Here is a 23,854-nt window from a genome sequence, read left to right as displayed (position 1 = left end):
TTTTTCTGTAGTGGAAAGAGGAAGGGAGGGCAGAGAAACAAAGCTGACTTTTCTTTGCTTTCTTGAAAATTGGTCACTTCGCCAGTTGATAAGTTTCTGATAAATTCCTAAAAGAATGTATGTTAAGTCAGAGTACGTGGAAGCACTTCAATGGCATTCCTAGCATTTTTTTATTCATTTTTTTCCTTTTTTCATAAAATCTAAATTTGCCACAGACTCTTATATCAAAATCAAGTCCACAATATTTTTTTTTGGCCACACCCAAAAATTGGAGGATGAAATGGACAATCTCTTCATATAAATCCTACAGAACTAGAATGTGTGCCAAGGTGCCAAATGTTTCATGTGTTTTTCTTTTGTTTTTGTTTTTGTTTTGTTTGTTTTTTGTTTCAGTTGTTGCTATGGTTATGCAATAAATGTCTGCTGCTGCATCCCAGTATCTTGATATTTCCCTGTTTGAATTCCATGCTCGTACATTTACCATCTCCTCATTTGATCGACGTGCCAATTTTTGCGTTCGATGTGATTGCGTATGACCTTTCTTTTGATTTTTTTTTTGATTTACTATTGTTTGTAATGATTCACATGCATATGAATGAAGACTTTGTTTTTCAATTTCAGACTTCTTTCCCGTAAAGTTTAGCTTAAGAAAAGCATTGGTGTAATTTGAGAACGGTGACTCGTCACTGGTCCATGCTACCGATCTGCTGCACATTGGTCATTTGGTCAATTTGTCCCAACAACAGTGGTCATTTGCTCCGTCCTTGTGATGAGGATGCTACGTTATGTGTCTCTTGAAATATAATTTGATTGACACCTTGATTTAAGCTCTAGAATTGTCCACAATGAACTAGCAGAGCACAGAAATTTGCAATCCTTATCAATATCAGGATAAATGAACAGGAAAGTAGTAGGCGAGACCTTTCTGAAATTACACTTTGCTTTCATCATTACAATCATTGTCGGTTGAGAATGAAATTCCATTTCTGTCCAGTGTAATGAGTATTCATGAGTACTTTAGCATATCATTTCAAAATGTCTTGCTATTTGCTTGGTATTCATGTTCATGTTTTGTTTCTCTCTCTCTCTCTCTTTCTCTCTCTCCTTAATGCAAAGAGTAATTTTTTTTTCTGAAATCATTCATGAGAAAAAAACTCTTTTGAACTTTCTTCTTTTTTTTTTGTTCTTTTTGCCAGAGCATGGGATATTTTTTTCTTGTTTTAAATGTTCACTTGCGAGATGATTTTAACATTTGTATCCATGCACAGACACACACACACATATTCACACACAAACACACACCAAAGATCACAACGCCACTCATTGTCATTATGTGAACGCCATTTCTTTTTGTGTTGATTACTGGTAATGAACAGTCATTGTGGGCTAAATTGCCATACTGTTTATATCTTATTTGCGCACATTTGCTCAATACAAAATTCATGATAATTTCTGATTAGTCATTTATTAAAGATTGTATACAGTCTAGTAAAGTCTTTTTTATGATCATTAAAATCCCTTGTATGATCAAAATTGATTCCAGTCAAGTTGCATATCATGATGTTATATAATATATGCCTGCATGTGGAAAAGATGGGCTTTTTCTGTTGCCGATGAAAAAGAAATAAGTTAAAAAAGGATTCAAATTATTTCAATTTGTTAGACATCTTCTTTTCACTTTACCAAACTAAGAAAAATCTCTCCAAAGATTTACATCTAATTTATGATGTTTTGTCCTGAAAGACAAACAAACAAACAAAAGATTGGCACATAATATTTAAACTTGTTTTGTTTTGGTCAGGAAGTAGATAAATGGCTATGATCATCTTCCAAGATATTTGAAAGATGCCCATCAATTCAGATGGCAGTGCTACATATTAAAGGATGTGTACAGTTCTGGTTGAGGTGAGGATTTAGCTTTTGACATTTTGTGAGATATTCAGAAACCACTCTATGAGATGTCAAAGAGCATGCAATTCTAAGGGGTATCAAAAGTTTATGAGATTAAAATCGGTTTTAAAATGGCTGAGACATCAAAAAACAAGGTGAAACAAAGAGATCCTAATCAAGGCGTGGCCTGTCGCCTTTAATTATTATCACTTTTTTTGATATCTCAGCCATTTGAAAACCAATTTTCATCAAATAAACATTGAATCCTTCTTAAAATTACATGCTCTTTCAAATTTCATAAGAGGTTTCTCATTATCTCACTTAGAAATGTTCAAAACATGAATCCCCACCTCAACCGGTACTGTGCAGTCCCTTTAAAATACACATTCATCTGAAGTCTGAAGCTTCAAACCCCACGTGATGATTTGACATACATTTGGCACATCATGGGAATAGACTGGCCCTGCGGCAGCAAACAGATTTCAGGATGAGATATTGTATGTACGCCATCTTTCACACACAAATTGAACAAGTCACAACCTCCATGGGTATTACCGAATATCATTACAAAATTTCTCATTCGAATGTGCATGATCAATCACAGGTTGATATTTAAAATCATTTGGAATGACGAATGACATATCTGTTATTGTTGTTGCTAGTGTTTGTTGTTGTTATCGTTGCCAAAGGTTAGATAAGATGAATATGATTGAGTGGTATTACTTGATGCATCATCAGAGTTTTGTTTTATCCCCCCCCCCCCATCTCTTTCCCCTCCCTCGTGTTTTTCTTGTCCACCGTTGACCCCGTCTTCTCTGTCACCGAACAGGAGGGCTTCATTAACCTGAGCGTCCTAAGATTGTTTCGTGCTGCCAGGCTGATCAAGCTTCTAAGACAGGGATCCTCAATTCGAATTCTGCTCTGGACATTCATTCAGTCCTTCAAGGTAAGTACAGTAGATAGGCAGTACTTTTTTTAAGGGGAATCCAGTCCAAATATAAATTAGTTTGAAAAAAGAGTAAAATCTTACGAGTTCAACAGTAAAAATTTGACTGAAATCGGATGAAAAATAAGGAAGTTATGACATTTTGAAGTTTTGCTAATTTCTGCAAGACAGTTCTTGTACAGTGGATATGAATATGCAAATGAGTGAGCTAATCATGTCATAACCTCACAATTTTCCATTGATTGTGTACACAAAAGTGACGAAAATTCAATGTTTCTGTCATTGATCGAAGTCTGAAGCATGATGTTATTCCTGGTTGAATATTGATCAGTTAAATATATGAGGATTTGAGCACTGGGCATAATTTCAAAATTTTATGTACAAACTATATGGTATGTTGTGAGGAAATGACATGCTCACTTTGCCATTTGAATATTCATATTGACCATATTCAAGAACTGTTTCCCGAAAAAATACTGAAGCTTCAAAATGTGATAACTTCCTTATTTGTCAGCCAATTTTGATCAAAACCATACCGCTGAACTCATAATATTTGACTCTTTCTTATCAGACTAACTTATTTTTGGACTGAATTTTCCCTTTTGATATAAATATTTATTCACTTCCATTCAAATAATAGAAGAAACATCAATTTACTTTGGTATCACGATACAAACAGAAAAGAATAATTCTTTTAAAGATAACAACTGAAATATACATTTTCATGTTCCCATATAACAAATGAAATGGCAATAGTACAGCAATTACCGAAGAAAAAAAAGGAAGTGTATTTATCTAAAATAAAACCCATCTCTCAAAACAATTCTCCCTAGCTAACCTATCTACCCTTCCTACACACATACACACACCTACACACCACACACACACACACACACACACACACACATATACATGCACATGCAACACTTTTTCGTATTCTTGAAATTTTGCTCATCAATATCAAAATCGTATTCACAATGAAACAAGTACACAAGAAATAAAATGGCAGCTGGAATTTCACTCACTTAAGCTGCTTGATCACATAAATTTGTACAAGGAAAAAAAAAGACTTTGTACCCACTCCTACAAATTAAGAAAGAGAAAATCATACAGGGTAATAGACATTAAAGGTTAGATGTAATGGTGAAAGTACAGTTCTGCACCAAGTAGCAAAATAGATGCCAATGAATGGATTCAAAACACCAATTTTGTCACTCATTATGGTGTAAACTCTATCATTTTGTTCTATTAAAAAAAAAAAAATTGCACAAGCAAACAATTTTCTGATGTCATGATGCTTCCCCGATTAGATTTCTAATGCTCTTTTGAAAATTTCTTTTCATTTTGTGCTTGTGGTGTATAGGCTCTACCATGGGTCTGCCTCCTTATTTGGATGCTGTTTTTCATCTATGCAATCATCGGCATGCAGGTAATGTCATACATTGCTCAGCGAAAACTCTAACAAACTTTGTCGCAAGGGTTTACAAATTTTAACGATGTGTGCCCATGTGAGGTTATGTGAGGTTAGACACACCTGATCACACAATTCTACCAACAACAAAAAAGTGTGCTAGAAAAACTGCTGAAAACACAATTTCCAGTTTGTTTTATGATCCCAAACTTTACAATAATGGAGATGAAGTATTGCTCTTTCAGAAAATATGAAAAAAAAATCAAGATAGACTGGATTGACCTATTTCACCTATTTTGAGTTGTCACACAATATCAGACTTTTTGTAGTTTTTGTGATGCACATTTACATATAGTATATCTGTTTCAAGCTCTGAATCATGAAGATGAGTCCACATTTTGTAACTATATGTTTATGAGGAATGATGTCCTGTCAATCTGTTGTACAGGAATATGTCAAGTTTCAGTTTTCGTATTTTTTTTCTTGTCTTTTTCAAATGGGGATGCATATAATAAAGACGATTGTCGTACACCTATACCAAAATCCTCTCTTGGGAAGTATGAGAAAATCTAATGCTGGATATGAAATGCTTTTCTGTGAAATTGTGACAAGCCCAAACCACACAGTGAATCAAATCTTTAACAGGTCAATATTACTTTACTAATCTGAAAGGGGTAACAAACATGTGTTTTTTGTCACAAATGTCTCACCTTCATAAGACTGTGCAACATTTTGATGGAATGCTTCTGTATATTTGCATTGAATTTTTTTTTATATTGAATGTTTATTTCTTTCAGAATGTCCTAACTACATTTTGATCATGATTGTATGCTAAACCTCAATGATATTGATGAAATGAGATGAATGTGTGATTGAATTGGAATATTTGCCATTCCTAAATGAATGGACATGAATTCATGTTGATTTCGAAATGTCAAAGGAGGCGTTTTTTGCTTTAATGTGAAACACCCGCATGGTCGGCCTACAGATATTTGGTAACATAGCACCCGATGACGAAGGGGACAGCCAAATCACTCGGCACAACAACTTTGCGCATTTCTTCATGTCCTTGGTACTGCTGTTCAGGTAGGCAGGCCTGTTGGTGATCTCTGGGGAATCCCCCAATGATGTCATCACTTTAGGAAGGGGAAATCCCCTTGTCATTGAGCATGGGTGTGGCAAGCATTGGGCCTAATGCTTTCTCCATTGTTGGTTTTTGTTTTTCCTGCATGACAGCAATGCATGAAATTCACCATTAGAATGGCAAAGAGGCAGCTGGATGAGATACCATTTGCAATTCAAAAGTTTTAAGCCAATCCTCACTCTCGCGATCTGTTCAAACTTAAATGGACAGTGAGTGCACATTGGAAAAGTATTTCCCTTGTTGACTTCAAACAGTTGAGTGGATTTGATTGCCAGCAGATTTCTGATGTCTTTACAAAATCATGATGTACCCACAAAAGGTACAACCATGAACCCTGGGGCAAAGTCTGATTCTCTTATTTTGTTTGATACTGTCAGACCAGAAATGTTTGCATGCATTTTAATTTGATTTTCAAATGTCCCAGGAGCAAAGATTCGCACAATGAAGATGCTTGCGATAATTCTTTTCTTCACTGTATACAATGAATGCCAGTGGAAATTCATGAAAATAATGCCACAAAAAAAAAAGAAAGAAACCATCGGCAACAATGCCGCAACAATATTGTGCTTTACAATGCAACATCTAAAAGTTTAAATGCTGCTGAGACCTGTGATGACAGCTTCTAAAGTTTAATGACAAATTGTTGACATCTTGCTGCCTTTTTGCTCATCATCTTTTGCCTGCCTTTTGATGATATGGGTTCTTCCTAAAGAGAATAATGCTAGTCAGCCATCTAACATCCATAAAATGACTCTTATTTAACAGTCTGGAACAAAGAAAAATGAATGAATAGAATATGAAGGAAAGAAAATTGTTACTCCGTTAAAACTCACAATAGAAAATGAATATTTCCACTGAAACCTCTAGGGGAAGTTGTCTGTTCCCTTTGTGTTGTAGCTGCTTTAGTCCCCAATATCATTTCTATTTTTTGAAAGAAGAAAAAAAAAACTTTTTTTCAGACTTTCAAAATGTGAGTCATTTGATGGATAGATTCCTCCTCAAATCATGGGATTATTACCATTCCATTTTACACCCTTTTGCTTATTCCTCCCCTCCCATCCCATAGCATTTTTTTTTATCTTTTGGTCATGCATGGTTTTATTTGATTTCGTATCATTTGCATTTTTTTTCTTTCTCATTGCTTTTGTTCTCTTTAACCCCACCATCCCTCCCCATGCTTCCACCTGGCTTGACCCGAATCAGATCTTTGGCCCCATTGCCATCGATCCCGATACTTCCATCACACGCTTCAACAATTTCCACCTTTTCTTTTATGCCTTGTTATGTCTGTTCAGGTAAAGGACAACAGAAGTATCAAATAAAGAAGCTATAGTAACACAAACACTGCAAATGTTATTTGTCAGCGTGAATCAAGATTTTACTAACATCAGTTTTAGTAGTTGATGTTTTAGTGATGCAGAGTGTTCCAATTTGTTTTTGCTGTTTTTTATGCTAATTTCTTGCTTGATTGAATTGTTTAAGTTGTTTGATTGCCAATATGTTGCCTGCGCCATACAGTTGAGTAGTTAATTTTCGTTAGAGAGTTGCTGTTGATGCTTTTCTGACATCGATAATTTTCTTCAGACTATTAGTGCCTTGTTTCATTTCTGGATATTTTCATCTTGAGTGGTAGGTTTGGTCCTTTTTTAATGGGTGGGAGTCATTGTTCTTACACTTCTCGTTCTAAATGACGTATTGTTTCAATAAGCAAATTTGAGAATGGGATGACATTCTAGTGGGCTTTCAAACAAATTAAAGTGAATTTTCAAGGAAAAGATGATATAAAGTAATTCCAACATCAGCTACAAGCCTGATTCACAATGTCCAAAAACATGGTTTGAAGAAGGAGAGAAATATTTTTATAATAAAGAGCAATTTTAAGCAACATATATCTTATAGTAAACCAGAAAATTCATTACTTCTCTTTTTCCAGTTTTGTAGGCACAGGAAGGCAGAATGTATAAGGCTCTCATGATGCCTTTCATTGAAAATGAGTCAGTAATCAATTATCTCAGCTGTGTGCTAGGATAGGCAGTTAATTTGTTCGTTTGTTTGTTGGTTGGTTGGTTGTTTGTTTTTTTTTTGGGGGGGGGGGCGAGTAGGGGGTGTCAGGGGAGAACGACTTGGAAAGGCTGAGTACTTAGAAGGAATGCTAGATGTTTGGAGAGCTCACACCACCCATCTCTGTATTTTTTCCCAAAAAATGAAAAACAGGGAGAAACCAAATGGACATTTTCTGATCTGACTTATCATGTTTTAGTACATTATTGAAAACACAGTGTGTGCAGTAGATGCCAACTTCAAAAGAGATTTTAATTAGTTCTGGAGAGTGCGTTACCAAGGAAATATCTAAGATCGCAAAAATCTTCACTTATTGCTGGAGCAATGCCATCTGGTATAAAGAACCAAGCAGATTACTGTACTTACAAATCAAAATATTATTCATGGTGATACCGTATCCACACTTGTCTCTCTCAGATTTGAGCATCTATTCATCTTTTTCTCCTTCTCTCTTGCAAAACACATATCTCACGCAAAAAAGCATTAAAGTAGCCAGATTTGCTTCGATTGAAATCTACACTCTAAGAATTATAAATTTGCTTATCATATATGAAGTGCCTTCAAAATAATTTTGTAGTTTGTCTGTTTTCAAAAAAAAAAAAAAAAAAACTACACATGAAATTTCTACCCAAATCTTTGCACTTCCGTTTTGATATGATTTCAACTTTGTACCGTTTGTACAATCTTCTAAATTCCTTCTCCCCTGAAAAGAAAAAATGAACAATTAGATACACAGTCATAGTTTACGAACCTTTTTTTTTTCTTTCTTGTCAATCCTATACACTTTGATTAAAAATTTAACAATTGGTAAACATGACTTATGCAAAAGTTGTAATAGTTTTGAAGTTCGCACTGTTATGCATTCTTCCGCCTTTTATTTTCATTCTTTGCAAACGCCATTTCTCATTGCACGCATCACTAATTGTTCATGAAGCTCGTGTATTTCACAGAAATTTTTTGACTAACTCACTAACATGCACACAGCAATCACTCCACACTGTTTGCTGGCTATGCCTTTTGATCTCGTCATATTGATTCATGAAATCCACTCAAGCAGTTGCATTGTGTTCTTTGGTTATTGTTTTTGTTAATATTCCATTGGTTGTAATCATCATCATTATCTGTGTTAACATCAACAAACACAAAGCCTCACTCTATACACCAAATTTGATATGCTAGGTAGAGATACAAAATTCTATACCCTTTCAATAGGTAACCTCAAATTTTGTGTATCCCTTTTGCAGACATCACAAAGTTTTGCATAGCGGAAGAATAATATCTCCTAACATTGTGTATGAAATCTTACAGAAATATACTTTTAAAGTTTTTAAAGTAGAAACAAAAAACTCACCCCATGTCACTTGAGAATATGCCCCCCTTTTGTACAAAGAATAAGAGTAAGTTGGAATGTTTTCAGGGTCTGAGCAAATTCAATGGCAATCTATAATAAGAGGTTTCCAGTTTTATATAATTCTGAGAAACAGTCTGAATTACTTACCCCTACAATATACCAGCCATGAAAGGAATCTAATTTTTGGATTGCCAAAAGGACATGCACACTTTTTAAGTGAATCATCTTTCATGCTCAAATGATACCGGTAACTTTGTGTTGATAAAACTCCCGTGGATTCTATTAGGAGAATCTGTAGAGATCTGCAAAGTTTTGATGGACAAATATGTGCATCTTCTTTGTTCCTTTCTGGTCTGGCCATGTATGGCACAAGAAAATAATTGCAAGAATAGTGTCAGGTTATTAAAGGGATGGTACAGTATTGGTGGAGATGAAAATTGGGCTTTAACTTTTTTGCGAGATACCAAGAAAACACTTATGAAATAGTACAGAACATATCATTTTAAGAGGAATTCAAAATTTATTTGATAAAAATCCGGTTTGGAATAGCTGCAACATCCAAAAACAAAGTAAAACAAAACTATCGTAATAAAATGTGGGTCCCACACTTTATCAGGACCGCTATTTTTTTTTATATCTTGGCCATTTAAAAACCAATTTTCATCAAATGAACATTAAATCCCTCTTGGAACTACATGCTCTTTCATATTTCATAAGAGGTTTCTCACTATCTCACCAAAAAATGATGAAAACCTGAAGTTAAGGCTCAACCAAAACTATACTATCCCTTTAAACCCTTTCAGTGAAAAGGACTTTGGACAGTGTGTGCATTGCGAATTGATTTGTAGTTTTCTGTGCTAATCGCCACTCAAAGAACACAAAAGACTCCTGAATGATTCTTTAATATTCTGACAGCTCTATATCCTCTTTATCCTTTTTTTCATATTGTGAGCATTTCAGGAATGTTGCTTTGGGCTCAAAATGGACACAGTCCAATCAAACTCTTCAATCATGTTGGTTGAATATTACATGACTGAAAATATCGATGATGACATGTCTTAGTTGATTTGTGTGTCCTCTAACTTTCTGTTGTATTTGTTGTTGTTTTTCAATTTAATATGAATAGCATAATATTGCAAACTTAAGCATAGAGTTTGTGTGGCTTTGTGATTTGATGTATTGCTATAGTACCATGTGGAGTTTTGTGTTATTTTCTTTTTGTTCATCTTATTGCATACAACTTTTCTGAGAGTATTTTGAGGATTTTTTGTTGTTGTCATAAATGTATATAAATGTAAATGTTATTCATTACATATCTTTATTGTATTGGATTATGGATGCTGATAGATAAAGGTTTATTCATGGTCAATATCATTGATTACAGTGATACAGTGATAGTTTATTGCCTAGAAATCAAACATTTAGCAGTGTAATTTAAGAAAAAGAAACCGCTTTATGTCTTATTGATTTAAGGTTTATTTAATACAAAAAAAAAGTAGGAATGTTCATGAAGTGAGTATATGTTTTCAGCAAATTACTAAAATAGGTTATTGGCCAGGTTTTTTCCAGGTTCCTTTTTTTTTTTTTTTTGCACACAATACCGTAAGGATTGCTTCGGCAGAGCCTTATGCATGATGTCTATCGCACTCTATTGACCAGATGTGCTACAGGGGAAGCATGGCAGTCCATCATGATGAGCTGTCTCCCAGGTGCCCCCTGCGCCTCGCCCACTGGGGGTCCCGTCACAAAGTTCGACTGCGGGTCCACCTTCTCATATATCTACTTTGTTAGCTTCAGTTTTCTCTGCTCGTTTCTCGTAAGTATTTGGAAGTTTTGGAAGTTAATGACACCCCATTCTTAGAGGCCAGCGACTCTCAAACTCAAAAGTTTGACTGATAGCAGAGACTCCAACTCTCCCATTTTCGACGGGAGATCTCCCGCCGAAAGGCCATTTTTGCAAAACTTCCCGTTCTCCCGCTTGAGATTTGATTTCTCCCACCCTCTCTCTGTGTCTTCCGGTGGAAAGATTTTCTTACTTAATTGCTATCGTATGTTGAAAAAATAAGCCTTAGATAGCACCAGAGAACATCTAGAAACCCTAGGAATTTCGCGCTTCGCACACATCAACTTGGAGTCTTCCGTTTGCTAGGGGTTTCGGGCGGGAGAATCTCCAGACCAGAAGGTGCTTTGGGTTGGAGTCTCTGAGAGAGTCGGTGTAAAAGATGGTGGATGTCTGGAGTATCGGCCATTTATTGATTTTATACTGCAATTCCTGCATTTGTTGATCTAGTCAACAGTTTCTATCACTAGATTTCAATCCTTTGCCAGTGTTCTGTTAAAATCCACTTAGCTTAGAAATCACATTTGTGATAATAATGAATAAAACTTATATAGTGCTTGATTTAATACAGGCATTTCTATTAAGATTAAGATTGAAAAGGTGAATCAAGATATCGGATATGATTACAAATATTTCTGTGGTTTGGAGCTTTATCTTTTACTTGCACTGTTAATCATTGTTGTTATTATTATCATTATGTATGAAAAATAGATGCTGAACTTGTTTGTCGCTGTCATCATGGACAACTTTGACTATCTGACGCGAGATGCGTCCATTCTCGGAGCCCATCACCTGGACGAGTACGTCAGAGTCTGGGGGAACTTTGACCCAACAGGGAGGTATGTTGACATCAAAATTATGACAGCTTAACACAGGATAAAGTCCTTTGAATATCAGAGATAACAACTTTATACTATCTATCAAACTCTTACTTTAAAGTGGTTTAAATTTTTAATGTGATTGAGGCAGCTGTATGCAGAAATCAGCTGACCACTGATTTTAATGTGGGTTAAATCTTAAATGTGATCAAGGCAGCTGTATGAGGTAAAGCTAGATATGATGCTAATCCTTTGGTGGTATGGCACTGTTCATTTTTGACTGAAGATTTACAAATTGTACTTCTGTTTGTACTGAAATGAATTATCAATGTGATCGGGGGGGGGGGTGCTTTCTGAGGTAAAAGAACTCAAAAGATCAGCTGTTATATTTTCTGAATCGTGAAAATATGATTTGAGGTAACTTTATTCCTGTAAATGTGTGCAAACATATATTGAGGATATTGATTATACAATATTCCATGGACAGCGGTAAGGAAAATTTTACCAAATATGTGAAACTTCTTTGTTTTTTAACCTGTTAGAGGACGCATCACGAGTATACTCGGGCAGGTGTCTATGAGAAATGCATGCTGCAGCAAAATCAGTCCATCCTCAACAGGTTAAGATATTAGGATGATTTCTTCATAGTTTGATGCATTCAATCACTGCAGACCATGCAGAGCAAGGAATGATCAAATGAACTGAATTTGTCAATGTGAACTTGTATCTCTGTATGCATTTGTGTCCCTGGAAAATCCTCCAGGTTAGGTGTACTAAGAAAAACCATCATCCTGTTTTCTTTGCTTTTCAGCGGTCGCGTGCTGTACAAAGACATGTATGATATGTTGAAAAACATTGAACCTCCAGTAGGATTTGGGAGGAATTGTCCCTACAGGATAGCGTACAAGGTGAGGAAAAACTTACTTTTTTTGTAAAGATTTGTATCATTTCATGTCAAGGAAACCATTTGATGTATTATTGGGTTGTGATCTGTGCATTCCGTGAGTGACATGTGCATAATGTGAGTAGGCACATGTATGTGTATGTGAATTTAATGTTTTTATGCATCATTACTGCTCTGAGATTTGCCTTTATTAGCATCACTTCTGGAATGCACCATAAGTGGGTCAAATCTCCAAGTCCAATGCCCTTTCCTCTTTGTTAAAAGAGGAAATTCTAGTAACAGAACAATCAAAAGAAGCTACACAGTCATTGACAACGAGGGCGCTTTTGTCTCATTTCCCCGCAGCGACTCATTCGGATGAACATGCCGGTGGATGAAGAGAAGACTGTACAGTTTACCACAACATTAATGGCGCTGATTCGAACAGCCTTGGACATCAAGATAGGACAGGGTAAGCCTTAAATTGTCACAGCACAATTCTACAGATTCCTTTTTCCCACCCATTTTCTCACCTTTTAATGTCTTTCATGTGTTTCATTGTAGTTTGCTGGGTAGATATATCGTCGCTGGGGCGATAAGACCTCGTATCTACAAAATATCAAATGGTCAGGAGAGCCACAAAACATGGCGGCCAAAGCACTGTGGCAAATGGGAAAGCCTTTCCTTTGACATGCCGTGGTGGCTTCATTTTTGGAGTAAGACAGTTGGGATTTGGACAGGACATCACTTAACCCATTATTTGACCATTAATCCAAAAAACTCATTTTCACCAAAATTGCAGATACAAGGTCTTATCACCCCAAGCTTCTAATCTATGTATCACACATAGTACACATTGTATAGCAATTTGATGAACCCCACAGTGCAAGTTCATAATCAAATAGTCTGGTGGAACAAAGCAAGTGAAATTAAGAGCACTCACTATGGTTAACAGTATACCTGGACAGAGTAATAGTTGGTACATTCAAACCTGCCATAGAGACCACCTGTCTATAGCAGCCACCTGCCTTATACGACCACTTAACTCAATTCCCATCAATAAAAAAGTCATATTAAAGACCCTGTCTATTGTGGCCACCTGTATACAATGTCCACTTTTTTCATCCCCCTTGGGTGGTCGCTATAGACAAGTTTGACTATATTTGAAATATGTGACTCTGCACCTCAAAACAAACAAAAAGTCGCCAGACATGAATTTTTAGTTAAGACCATATTCTGAAAGAGCAGACTTTAAGCTTTAAAATGATGTATAACTCAAATCAAATGGACTCTCCTAACCTATCTAAATATTGGAAAGAAAGCACAAACTCAGGAAAAGTGTGAACTGAGAAAGGAGGCTCTGAAGTACAATGTCTATTCAAGCGCTTAATCTTTACCAAACCGTGCTGGCTGTGCGATGAATGGGACAAAAAACAGGAAGTAAACCACCAGAGTAACAACAATGAAGGGATTATCAGATTAAACTGAAATTAAGCATGCCTCATTAACACATTCTGTCCATAATCAATGCCAACTTTCAAAACAGTAGCACTATCCTTTCAAAAGTTATTAGAGTTGAAAGTGAAGAGTGTGGACAAGGTTTTTCAGAAATGAAAAAGGGATTCTAAAGACACACCTAATCACACTATTCTACCAAAAATGTTCGAGATAAACTGCTAAAAAAAAACACTTTCCTGCCCGTTTTATGATACCAAATTTTAGCATAATTTAAAAGAACATCCGCTCTTTCAGAAAATATGAAAAAGTCAACTTTGGCTAGGTTGACCCATTTCACTTATTTTCAGTCCTCACGCGAAATCAGTGTGTGCGACTTTATGTTCCTTTTGAGGTGCACTGTCACATATAGAATCACATATTTTGACAAGAATACAAGAATTGGAAACTAGCCTTGGTCCATCCCCAAATTTACTTCTTTATAGATATCTTCATCATTGAGGCAGTTTGATACCAATTAGGCAAAGATTTGCTTTGCAGAAAAAAAGAATACTCCTTTGAAGTTGCTTCACCATGAATCAACAGGCAAGAATATGTTGCCGTTTTTAGATCTTCTGGTTAAAGCATGAATTTTAATCTATCTCCAGTGGCTGATCGTGATCGCCATGATGCCGAGCTGAGGGAGGCGGTGAAGTGCTTCTGGCCACACCTGTCCGCAGAGAAGCTGGACCTTCTGGTTCCACCCGACAGTGGTAAGACAGTTTAATATCCAATTCCAGATTCAGATTCAGATTCAGATTCAGATCAATTTATTGTCCATTTAGGAAATTCTTCTTTTTGGCAAATGGGCGTACACATAGGAATATCTACATACATTCATACATACATAGATACATACATACCTATATTCATGTACATATACACATATAAATAAATACAATTTTCAATGTATACACAATTATACAAGCATTATTTATCACAATACAGTAAACACATACATCATTACAAATTTATGATTCATCACAATTCATTATATTTACCGATCAACAACAAAACATTTGAACAATTTAACATTGATTTGGCACAAAAGTAGATAACCCACAACTAGGTAGGTGTGTACCATTGCTAGCTACACTGCACTCCCATTATAACGAACATGGTTATAACGAAATTCTGTTTACAACAGAATAGACAATTAAGCCACAGCATTATCCGCTCTATGTTTTTTTTTTTATTGTACAGCCTGTTTGTGTTCAGACATTATAACAAAATTTTGATGTAATGAAAGAAAACTGCCATTCCTGAACACTTTGTTTTAACAGAAGTCCACGGTACTGTACCACTGTGTCGACTCCTATGACTGAAACATGAAATATTATACATACTAGAATTCTTGCAATACAACTGGTTAGGAGGCAATCACCTAACTGAAGGCATTAATTCACAACAAGTCAGACAACTTACATCTTTTAAAGCTTTGGATTATCCCAGGAGAACACTGTAACCATAACTACCACGTAATATAGTGCTTCAATGGAAGGACTGTCCGTTTTACTTGGACGGCAGTCATATGACCGAGATAAACAGTCCAATTCTCCAGTTTTCAACAGGCGCTTCACCCAATGGAGCAGGAAACTTAAATAATGCCATTTGTTTTCTTAGGCCTTTCTCGGCTCACTCTTAAACAACTACATTTTATATATGCTTAAACTCAGAACTTCTCAATCAGGACACTACACACATGTAGCTGAGATTTGCCAGAGCACAATTGGTTGTTCTTTACTTCAGTGCTGACTACATTGCACCACAAGGTGGCGCTGTTAACTCAATATCAACAGGAGATGTGAACACTGCATATCAAACTCCATAACACTATTGATATCACTTCCTTTTTGTGCTGGACCAGTAATACAATTGAAGAGTTTGTTTGCAAAAACCGGTAAGTCCATATTTACCAAATTGAGATATTTGCGATTAAAGGTCAAGAAAAATAAAGAGAATAATAAGAAATTTGTTGCTTTTTTTGCCCATAACTTCAAAGATGTGCCTTAATATGTAGTGGCCAATATATCATTTGAAAGGTATTATTTTGTATTTTATGACAGAGACCGTACTTCAAAATCTTCAAAAGTGGACTTATTGGTTTTTGCAAACAAACTCTTCAATTGTATATCATTGCCCCCCTCCTTCATGCATCCAAATGATAACCAGATATACTTTATTTTAGAGGTTACTTATCTTATTTATTGCTTGCTTTTATATGTCTCTGTCCCCACATCCATATTGCAATGTGCCGCGTTTTTTTTTCCACAGAGCTGATCGGGGAGAAACTGACAGTGGGGAAGATATACGCAGCCCTGCTGATCTACGAGACATGGAGGGAGTACAAGGCAAAGATACAGAGGGACGGTCACGCCAGAACGGTAAGCCTTTTGAAGCCACCTCTGACTCAATGCTCTGCCTTCCAGTGCCTTGATCATCCCAAGCTAACCAAGTTTTTGACAGATTCTCTAACCACGTCATTCCTTCCTCGTTCATCCATGCTTCGTCCGGACAGGGAAAGAAAGAACTACAAATGCTAGAACTGCACTCTCTCTCATTCTCTTTTGTTTTTTCCGTCGCGGAACAAAGATGTGATGATGTTGATGTTTCTCTTAATGATGACCTTGAGTCTTCATCCATAAGACCACACCCTACACCCTTTTCACCTCCCCCCCCCCCCCCCCATCACATGGTGATCTCCCATTGGTATGCTCCCTAGTGCAATGTCTCGTTCCTCCCAATATTCCCCCCTTGCACCGTATCTATTTTTGCTTGACATTTCACCACCAAACTCATGCAGCTATGAATGGTGTCATCTTGTATGGCGTGCACCATGCAGGCACCCGCGGTTCTAGCAGCCAGCACAACTCTGTGATTTGTGCAAAGTTCAGTGCCTCAGCTCAGCAAATACTGTTTTGCCCTGTATGACATAGCGCTGAAAGAATGTGAATAGTTGGGAAATTTTGGAGAAACCCCACCCCATATCAAAGCAATTTTGTGTGTTCTAATTGTACACACTCTAAAATTTTGCTGCAATGAACTGCATGCCAGGAGATTGATAAGTACACTTTTGTCCTTGTGCCAATAGATGAATGCATGTATGAAGATATACATATTTAGTAGAGTAGGAAAGATAACCCTAAACCCACTGCATGAACTTGTTTGAATTCTTACCCTCATAGAGCAAATTTGAAGACATTTGTAGTCCCGCTGAATAGTGATTACATTCGCTGGGTGATGCATGCAGGAGTAAAGTTAGGGATTGATGCCGCAGTGTGTGTTGCTATGACAACGTCACCATTAGGGTCTCTGCTAGGGGAGCTGCTAGAACCGCACATAGCTGTACTTCCCAGTTGTCAGAAGAATGGTCCCTAATTGTCATCACCATCATGATCATCATCATCGTCATCATCATTATCATTGTTGGTATGCATGTCCGTGAGATAGCATCGCCATTCACTATATATGTAGCCGTACTCCTCTCCCTTTTTTTTTTTTTTGCATTTGAATTTTTTCTTCCATTTCCATGCAATCCTTGTTCCTTCATGAAATCACATTCCAGTCTCTTTATATCACATATCGTTCTGCCAATACAATACCGGACAGTACTATAATCTTGTGATCTTCTATACTCCACCATAAATGAGATGAAATCAAACGGCCACTTTATACGATACGATCGAGGCATGCAATCCATTAAGTTGTATCCACATGTCGTAGGTTTTAGGAGTATGGCATTCCACATAGACAGACAAAGATCCTCTCTGGCTTTTCTTTAGTGAATCTGAGCGTAGCACATTGCAATCTCAAATATTTTGCGGAAATGTGCCAGGTTGCACCAATCATTCTCGTTTTGATAAAGTGAGGTTCTTCATTTGTGACTTTATCCATTTTGTTGATGACGAGAAATGCAAGTTATGATGTCCATTATGAAGTATTTTTTTTTATAGAGACCTGATTTCATATAATTTTTTTTCTTTCTTCCATTATTTTTGCTTGTTTCCCCCCTTATTCCTTTTCACATGGGCTTTCCCACAGATGCGTGAAGTTATAGTAATTCGTCTCACTTCTTCTATCAAACAATCTACCCAGTTTTTTCGAAAGCTTTCCCTAACAATATGTCACTCTTACTTTTTTTGCCTGGCTTAACTACACTAGTGTCTTTTTAATGTTTGATTTTTTTTTTTACTTGATCTTTCGACCTTTTTTGGACGCTCTAGACAAGACCAGAGTCTGTCTGTAACAGTAATCTGTGTGGTGTGTCATATATTATATGCATTTAGCGAATAACAGGTTTTTGATTTTCTACATCTGTTTCTTGCATTTTTTAATCATCCACTCAGCAACCAAAACCAGAAGTAAAATGCTTATGTCTCCATAGAGATATTCAAATGAAAAGAAAACAGCTACGTGTCACAGAAAATGATTTCTAATCAATTAAAAATCAATTTTTCTTCATCTGAAGTTTTACCCTTATCTTTTTATATCTTTTAGACGTCATGTGTTTGTATAGAAACTTATTCTTTTCAGTCCAAGAGGGACAATAGTTTCTCTTTTGATAACATGACATACTTTCCTCTTTAAACTAAATTTGTTTTCTTGTTCTCAGGTCCATTTAGTTTTACCCAGTCCGAATGATGACATGGGTCATCAAAAAGTTCAGACTACCTCCCCTTACCTTCTTTGGAAAATCATGTCCTTGGAATACACTTTTCAAAATTGAACAAGAACATGCATGGAAAATGGACGGAAAAAAACAAAGCAATTGCCTCTCTTAATGTTGATTTAAAAGCTTTACTTCATTCATGCATGGATATAAATGCATATATTTGTTTTTGTATATTTCTTTGCGTTTGCTTTGCCCTTGCGTAGGCAGGCTTGCTTGTATGTTTCTCCCCGTTTGATTTATTATTTGGAGTTTTTCCACACCCTGCCGTGTTTCATGCATTTTCGCATGTTACTTTTTTTGCACTTCCTCATATTTTAATAGGTATATCCTATGCATGCCTTTTATTTGCAGTGAATCATTTGTGTGTATTTCCCTTAGCACATCTTTTATTCTACTCCATAAATCATCTTTCCAAAAATGTATGTAATAATTCCAGAACAGTCATTACTTCCAAGATATATGTCTAATTCATTTCCAATACTCATGTTAGACATTACAACAATATGATAAACTATGAAGTATTTACCAGCCCTTTAATTTTACGAATGTATACAATGTGTGTGATATATAACATATCAAATTCGGCTAGAGAACTTGAATGCTGTTTTCCAATACTTGGCTATTATGATATAGTTTAAACAAATATTGACAAGTGTGTGAATATTGGGTTAATTTATTTTTTTTCTCAAAGAAAGTCACAAAACAAACTTTTATTTATATTTGTGTTTAAACTGCAACGGCAAATTTACTGATTCTGTGATTTTAACTATATATGATTTTAAATATATGTTGTATCTACTGTATATTCCGTAAAGGAAAAATATGTGAATTTTTCAAAATTCCAAAATGTCATAGTTTATTTCTATTACTCATAAGAGCTTATAGAAAATATAGATCCCGAAGGTTGTGTGTCAGGTTGTGAGTCAAAGAAGCTTATAAAAAGACTAAAAAAGAAATGATACAGTTATAATCAAAGAGAGGCATAAACAAAATTTTGGTAATTTTAGTAGAATACTTGTTTATTTGTTTGTTGTTGTTTTTTGATTCAACAAACTTTGCATTAAAGATATACATGACCATGATTCATCAATTATTGTATTTAAACTAGAGTCCCTAGCAGAAAGTACTATTGCAAAGATAATTGAGATTGAAATAAAGATATTATTCAGAGGGTTGAAGATTCAGGTGTGATGGAGATTGTAGCATATTATCAGTTGTCATGAATTTTCATTCCACAAAACAGTCATTGAGATTTCTAGGGTACAATATTGGGCTGGCAAACCTGTTCCTTTTGCTATTTTTCATTATTTAAAACACAAAGTACATGTGTATTGTAATTCAGCTCTTATAACTTGACACTTTATTTCAATCTTTGGCTTCTTCTGTACAAAAAATCAAACCCAAACGTAAACTTTGAACTCATATGAAATCAAGTTTTGAGGAAAATAGTTATCGTCGTTCAACTCTCAAGTGTACTTTTAGGTACTTCTTTGACTTTTTGAATTCTATTATGGAATATCACCTTTTGATAGATTTTCTCTTCCAGTATGCTATCCAAAGTGCAATTCCTTACCACTTTATACTTTAATGAATCGAGTAACTGCCATCAATTTCCCCTAATGTCATCATCGATTGCTTATTAAAAGACTACAATAATTTCAAGTGACAAATAATGATTTTGATATTGACCTCTTGTGAAAAGAGGGAAATCTAGTAAAGATAGAAATGAGAGATTTGTTGTGTGATGACATATCATCCAATTAGCATATTTATATAGTCTCTCCTGAAGCCACTGTTTCCTGAAAAAAAAAAAAGGTGAAATTTTGATATTTTATAACTTTGTGATTTTAGGTCCTCTTCAATGAATGCACATCTTTCAATTCGTCTGATATTACTCTAGTCATTAGAGCCAATTTCAACAGGACACGGAATTGCACTTTACACCTGTGTGCCGCCCACAACTAATGTATACGCCATATAATTCGCGAGTCTAAATTTTCGCAAAGCGGGACTTCCCGACAATTTTGCGAGTGGTTAAATTCGTGATCATGGAGTCCTGTACTGAACGGAGAAATGTATATGCATACTTCACATTCATATCGGCATTAGAGTCAATATTTTGGTTTGATTAATTTTTTAAAATTTGTTTTTAATTTCGCGAATAGCAGCTGACTCGCAAAATTCACAAAAATAAAAACCTCGCGAAATATTCGGCGTATACACTAATCTGTTTAGAGCGTCTCTGCCTCAGCATCGTGTGTTTTATTTTTTTGTTTGTTCATTCTTTTTTTCTTTTTTGGGCTGCGGTGTCATCAGATTTAACCAAAAGTGGAGCTCTTGAAGATTACTGTAGTTCAAACAAATATACAAATGCTGTACATTCAGCTTCAATGAATTCAGGAAATACATCACATTTCAGATCTAATTTTTCTGATTTCCTTTTGGTATGGATAATGTTAGAAATCCTTTGGTACGGATAATGTTAGAAATTGCACTTGTAGTCTTTTAGAGGCTGTAGACAAAAAGTTAAGAGGGGAATGTACAACTTCATACACAAATAACATTTTAGTTCTTTCAGATATTTAAAGTAGATTATAGGGACTGGTAAAAATTCTTCCTGCACTCCCTCCCCATTTCACAGTAGAATATTGCCAATATATGACATGAATTTTCACTTGTAAGAATAACAACATTTTGGGCATTTTTTTCAGTTTGTTATAAATGCTTTAGAAGCAACTCTTCATATACAGTTACATTTATGATCAAATTGCAATCAAAACTTGTCTGCATATTGCAGATAAAGATTGACTTTTAGACGTTGATAGATCACAGAAAAGCACTCTGGTACATCGGTGGAAGTAAACCAAAAGATAATGTCATCATTGTATAAGGGATGCAAATTATGATAAGTAAACATAATTAAGAAGATTGTAACAAGTTGAAACACAACTTAGTAACAGGATTGATTGTTAAAGATTTTGGACTTCAGTTACACATTTTTGCCACTTGTTGCTCAAGAGAAAGATTTTATTGTGTCAGTACTGTTTAATGGCTAGTACTCTACACCACCTGGCATTATGTTGAATGTATGTTTTTGACATAATGATAGTTGGAAGCCGTAGATGCAACTTTGATATTTCATTGAGAAAAGCATTTTTTTACAAGAATTTGTAAAAAGTTTAAGGTAATCTATTGACAGCAACAAAGTACCATGGAGACATGAAATATGCCTTTTTCAACTGATGAACAGGAGCATGCATTATTGAATTTCTTATCAAGACAAGCTCAAATAAAAATGAGAATTTCATTGTTTTTGAGGCACATATAAAGAAAGTAAATGTACTTTGCTCGGGACAGCAAGCACAGTTTGTTTGGTGTCTTTTTTTTTCAAATTCAATGGATGAAAATAACACACACACACACTATAAAGATTTATTGAGAGTGAATTATTTTGAATTACATGTCTTAAGAAGCACATCACATCACTTTAAAAGTTTATTCTCTTGAGTATAAAATTTGTTAGCTATTATGTTTTGGGTTTTTTTTAGGAATATGGTGTTCTGTTAATGTAGGTTATTGAGAAGGCTTCTTAAAACTCCATTGGTTATTTGAGTTTGGCTAGAGAGGGCATCTTTTCTGTGAAAACAAACTTGTGACTTCATCAAATTAAGTTAAGAAGATGAGCATAGTGTGAACAATGGAGCTTAGTTTCCGAGTTATACTTGAAAATGATACATGATATTCAATTTTCATGGAAACATTTCTGTATTCCTTGATCAGGTCATTGGTTCAGAATGATGTATCTCGTATGTTACATGGTCTGGCTCCAGCATCTGATGATTGCATATGTTGCTATTGTTCTAAAAAAAAGAGCTAAAATTTTTGTTTCATTATGTACATCTGCTGACAAGGCTTTTAGTATTAAGCAGGTCACAAAAGACACTTCTTTTGATATCCCACGTCAAATTTAATTCAGCATCAGACCAAAAAAAAAAAAAAAGATTCTTGTTTGTACTGCATTTTTAAAAGCTAGATAAATCTCTCTTTTCCTGACAATCTTTTTGTAGTATAATAGCTTTGGATGTATACTAAAAGCTGATTTTGTCTGTGTTGCCAATTTGATGAAGAATATCTGTGATAGCGCCACGATCTTTGTTGTCAAGCTGTGGCTTCAAACTCCACTTTCATGCACGTGTGCATCTGTTTTCCATATCTGTGTGGCATTCATTATTCACTGTTTTGCTTTTGGGTTTTAATTTTAGTGTGTGTGAGTGTGTTCTGATATAATAGGCGCTTGTCCTCTCGCTCGGCAAAGCACCCGAGCGTGACTTCAACGCCTGCCCCGTGTTTGTTTGCGCGTGTTGAGCGTGTCACATGACCCTTTTTTTTTTCGCCCGTGGATTTCCCATCCCTCCACAGCATGCTTTCCATTTACCCTCCCTCTATCTCAGGAGCTTGTCTACTTCAAGTACCTATACAAGAAATACCCCGACTTTGACATCAACGATGAGCGCTACCAGAACACCTTTTCGGATGAGTTTCGCCGAGTATGCAAAATTTAATTTTCTTTTATGCTTTTTCGATTGTTTTGTTCTTGTTTCGATCTCCATCTCCCCCAAACGTTTTTTAAATGAATATCTACAGTATTTCTTCATAAGTTTGTAAAAATTTCATTTAGACTTTTCTATGATGGTTCAAATAATGGCTCATGATGCATTCCTATTTGAGATTAAATCATAAGTGTTCCCCTTTCTTGCATGCGCCAAAATTAACACTATTTTTTGGCAGGCTGAGAAAACAAATCTCAGTAAATAAGAAGGCCTCGGTGTAAACACATGTTTGGCTTGCACCTTTGTAAGCGAGCCACACAGTGATATACTGAAGGCCGAAGAAATGGAGATGGAAATATGAATTCTATTTTGTTTACGAGGATATTTATTTCAGGTTACAATAGAAAAGAATATCAAGATTGTGTAGGTGACCAACATTCATACCTTGACTATTATCCTCCTAGGAAAAGTCATGCGAATACATTCACACACACATCAATATTTCAACACTTTAAAGTATTCACACAGTGATGCCAGAAAAGACTGCACACTGCATACAGTTGGTTTCCATGTCCCTTTATGATATCTATGTATGTTTGTCTGTCCCTGTCTGTCTGTCTGTCTGTCTGTCTGGCAGTGTGTGTTCCAATTTATGTGAGAGCATCTAAGCAGGTTGTGTGCAGAAAGTGGATATATCTGTACACTGTATTATATGTCAGTAATGATCGAGAGCCGGAAGGGGCTACCTGTATGGATGAGGTGTCAGCCAATGATGCAAACTGTGGATGGGCGTG

The 23,854-nt window shown here is 35.7% G+C and overlaps 1 protein-coding gene across 1 annotated transcript in view; it reads left to right on the top strand.

Annotated features, from left to right (window-relative positions):
- Window positions 1-23,854, top strand: part of LOC139713117 (voltage-dependent calcium channel type A subunit alpha-1-like) — a 303,372-nt gene that overhangs the window by 219,392 nt on the left and 60,126 nt on the right. The window contains exons 33-42 of the mRNA XM_071624874.1: window positions 2,720-2,836; window positions 4,200-4,265; window positions 5,236-5,333; window positions 10,463-10,619; window positions 11,355-11,482; window positions 12,273-12,369; window positions 12,711-12,816; window positions 14,447-14,551; window positions 16,113-16,222; window positions 22,962-23,057. Of these exons, the coding sequence (XP_071480975.1) occupies window positions 2,720-2,836; window positions 4,200-4,265; window positions 5,236-5,333; window positions 10,463-10,619; window positions 11,355-11,482; window positions 12,273-12,369; window positions 12,711-12,816; window positions 14,447-14,551; window positions 16,113-16,222; window positions 22,962-23,057 (1,080 nt within the window). The remainder of the gene's footprint in view (window positions 1-2,719; window positions 2,837-4,199; window positions 4,266-5,235; window positions 5,334-10,462; window positions 10,620-11,354; window positions 11,483-12,272; window positions 12,370-12,710; window positions 12,817-14,446; window positions 14,552-16,112; window positions 16,223-22,961; window positions 23,058-23,854) is intronic.

Source organism: Diadema antillarum, unplaced genomic scaffold (assembly GCF_040938485.1).
Source record: "Diadema antillarum isolate AM-2024a unplaced genomic scaffold, OU_Dant_1.0 scf00000042, whole genome shotgun sequence".
In the NCBI taxonomy this organism is placed as follows: domain Eukaryota; kingdom Metazoa; phylum Echinodermata; class Echinoidea; order Diadematoida; family Diadematidae; genus Diadema; species Diadema antillarum.
Note: the sequence above shows the minus strand (reverse complement) of the source record. Positions and strands in the feature narration are given on the sequence as shown.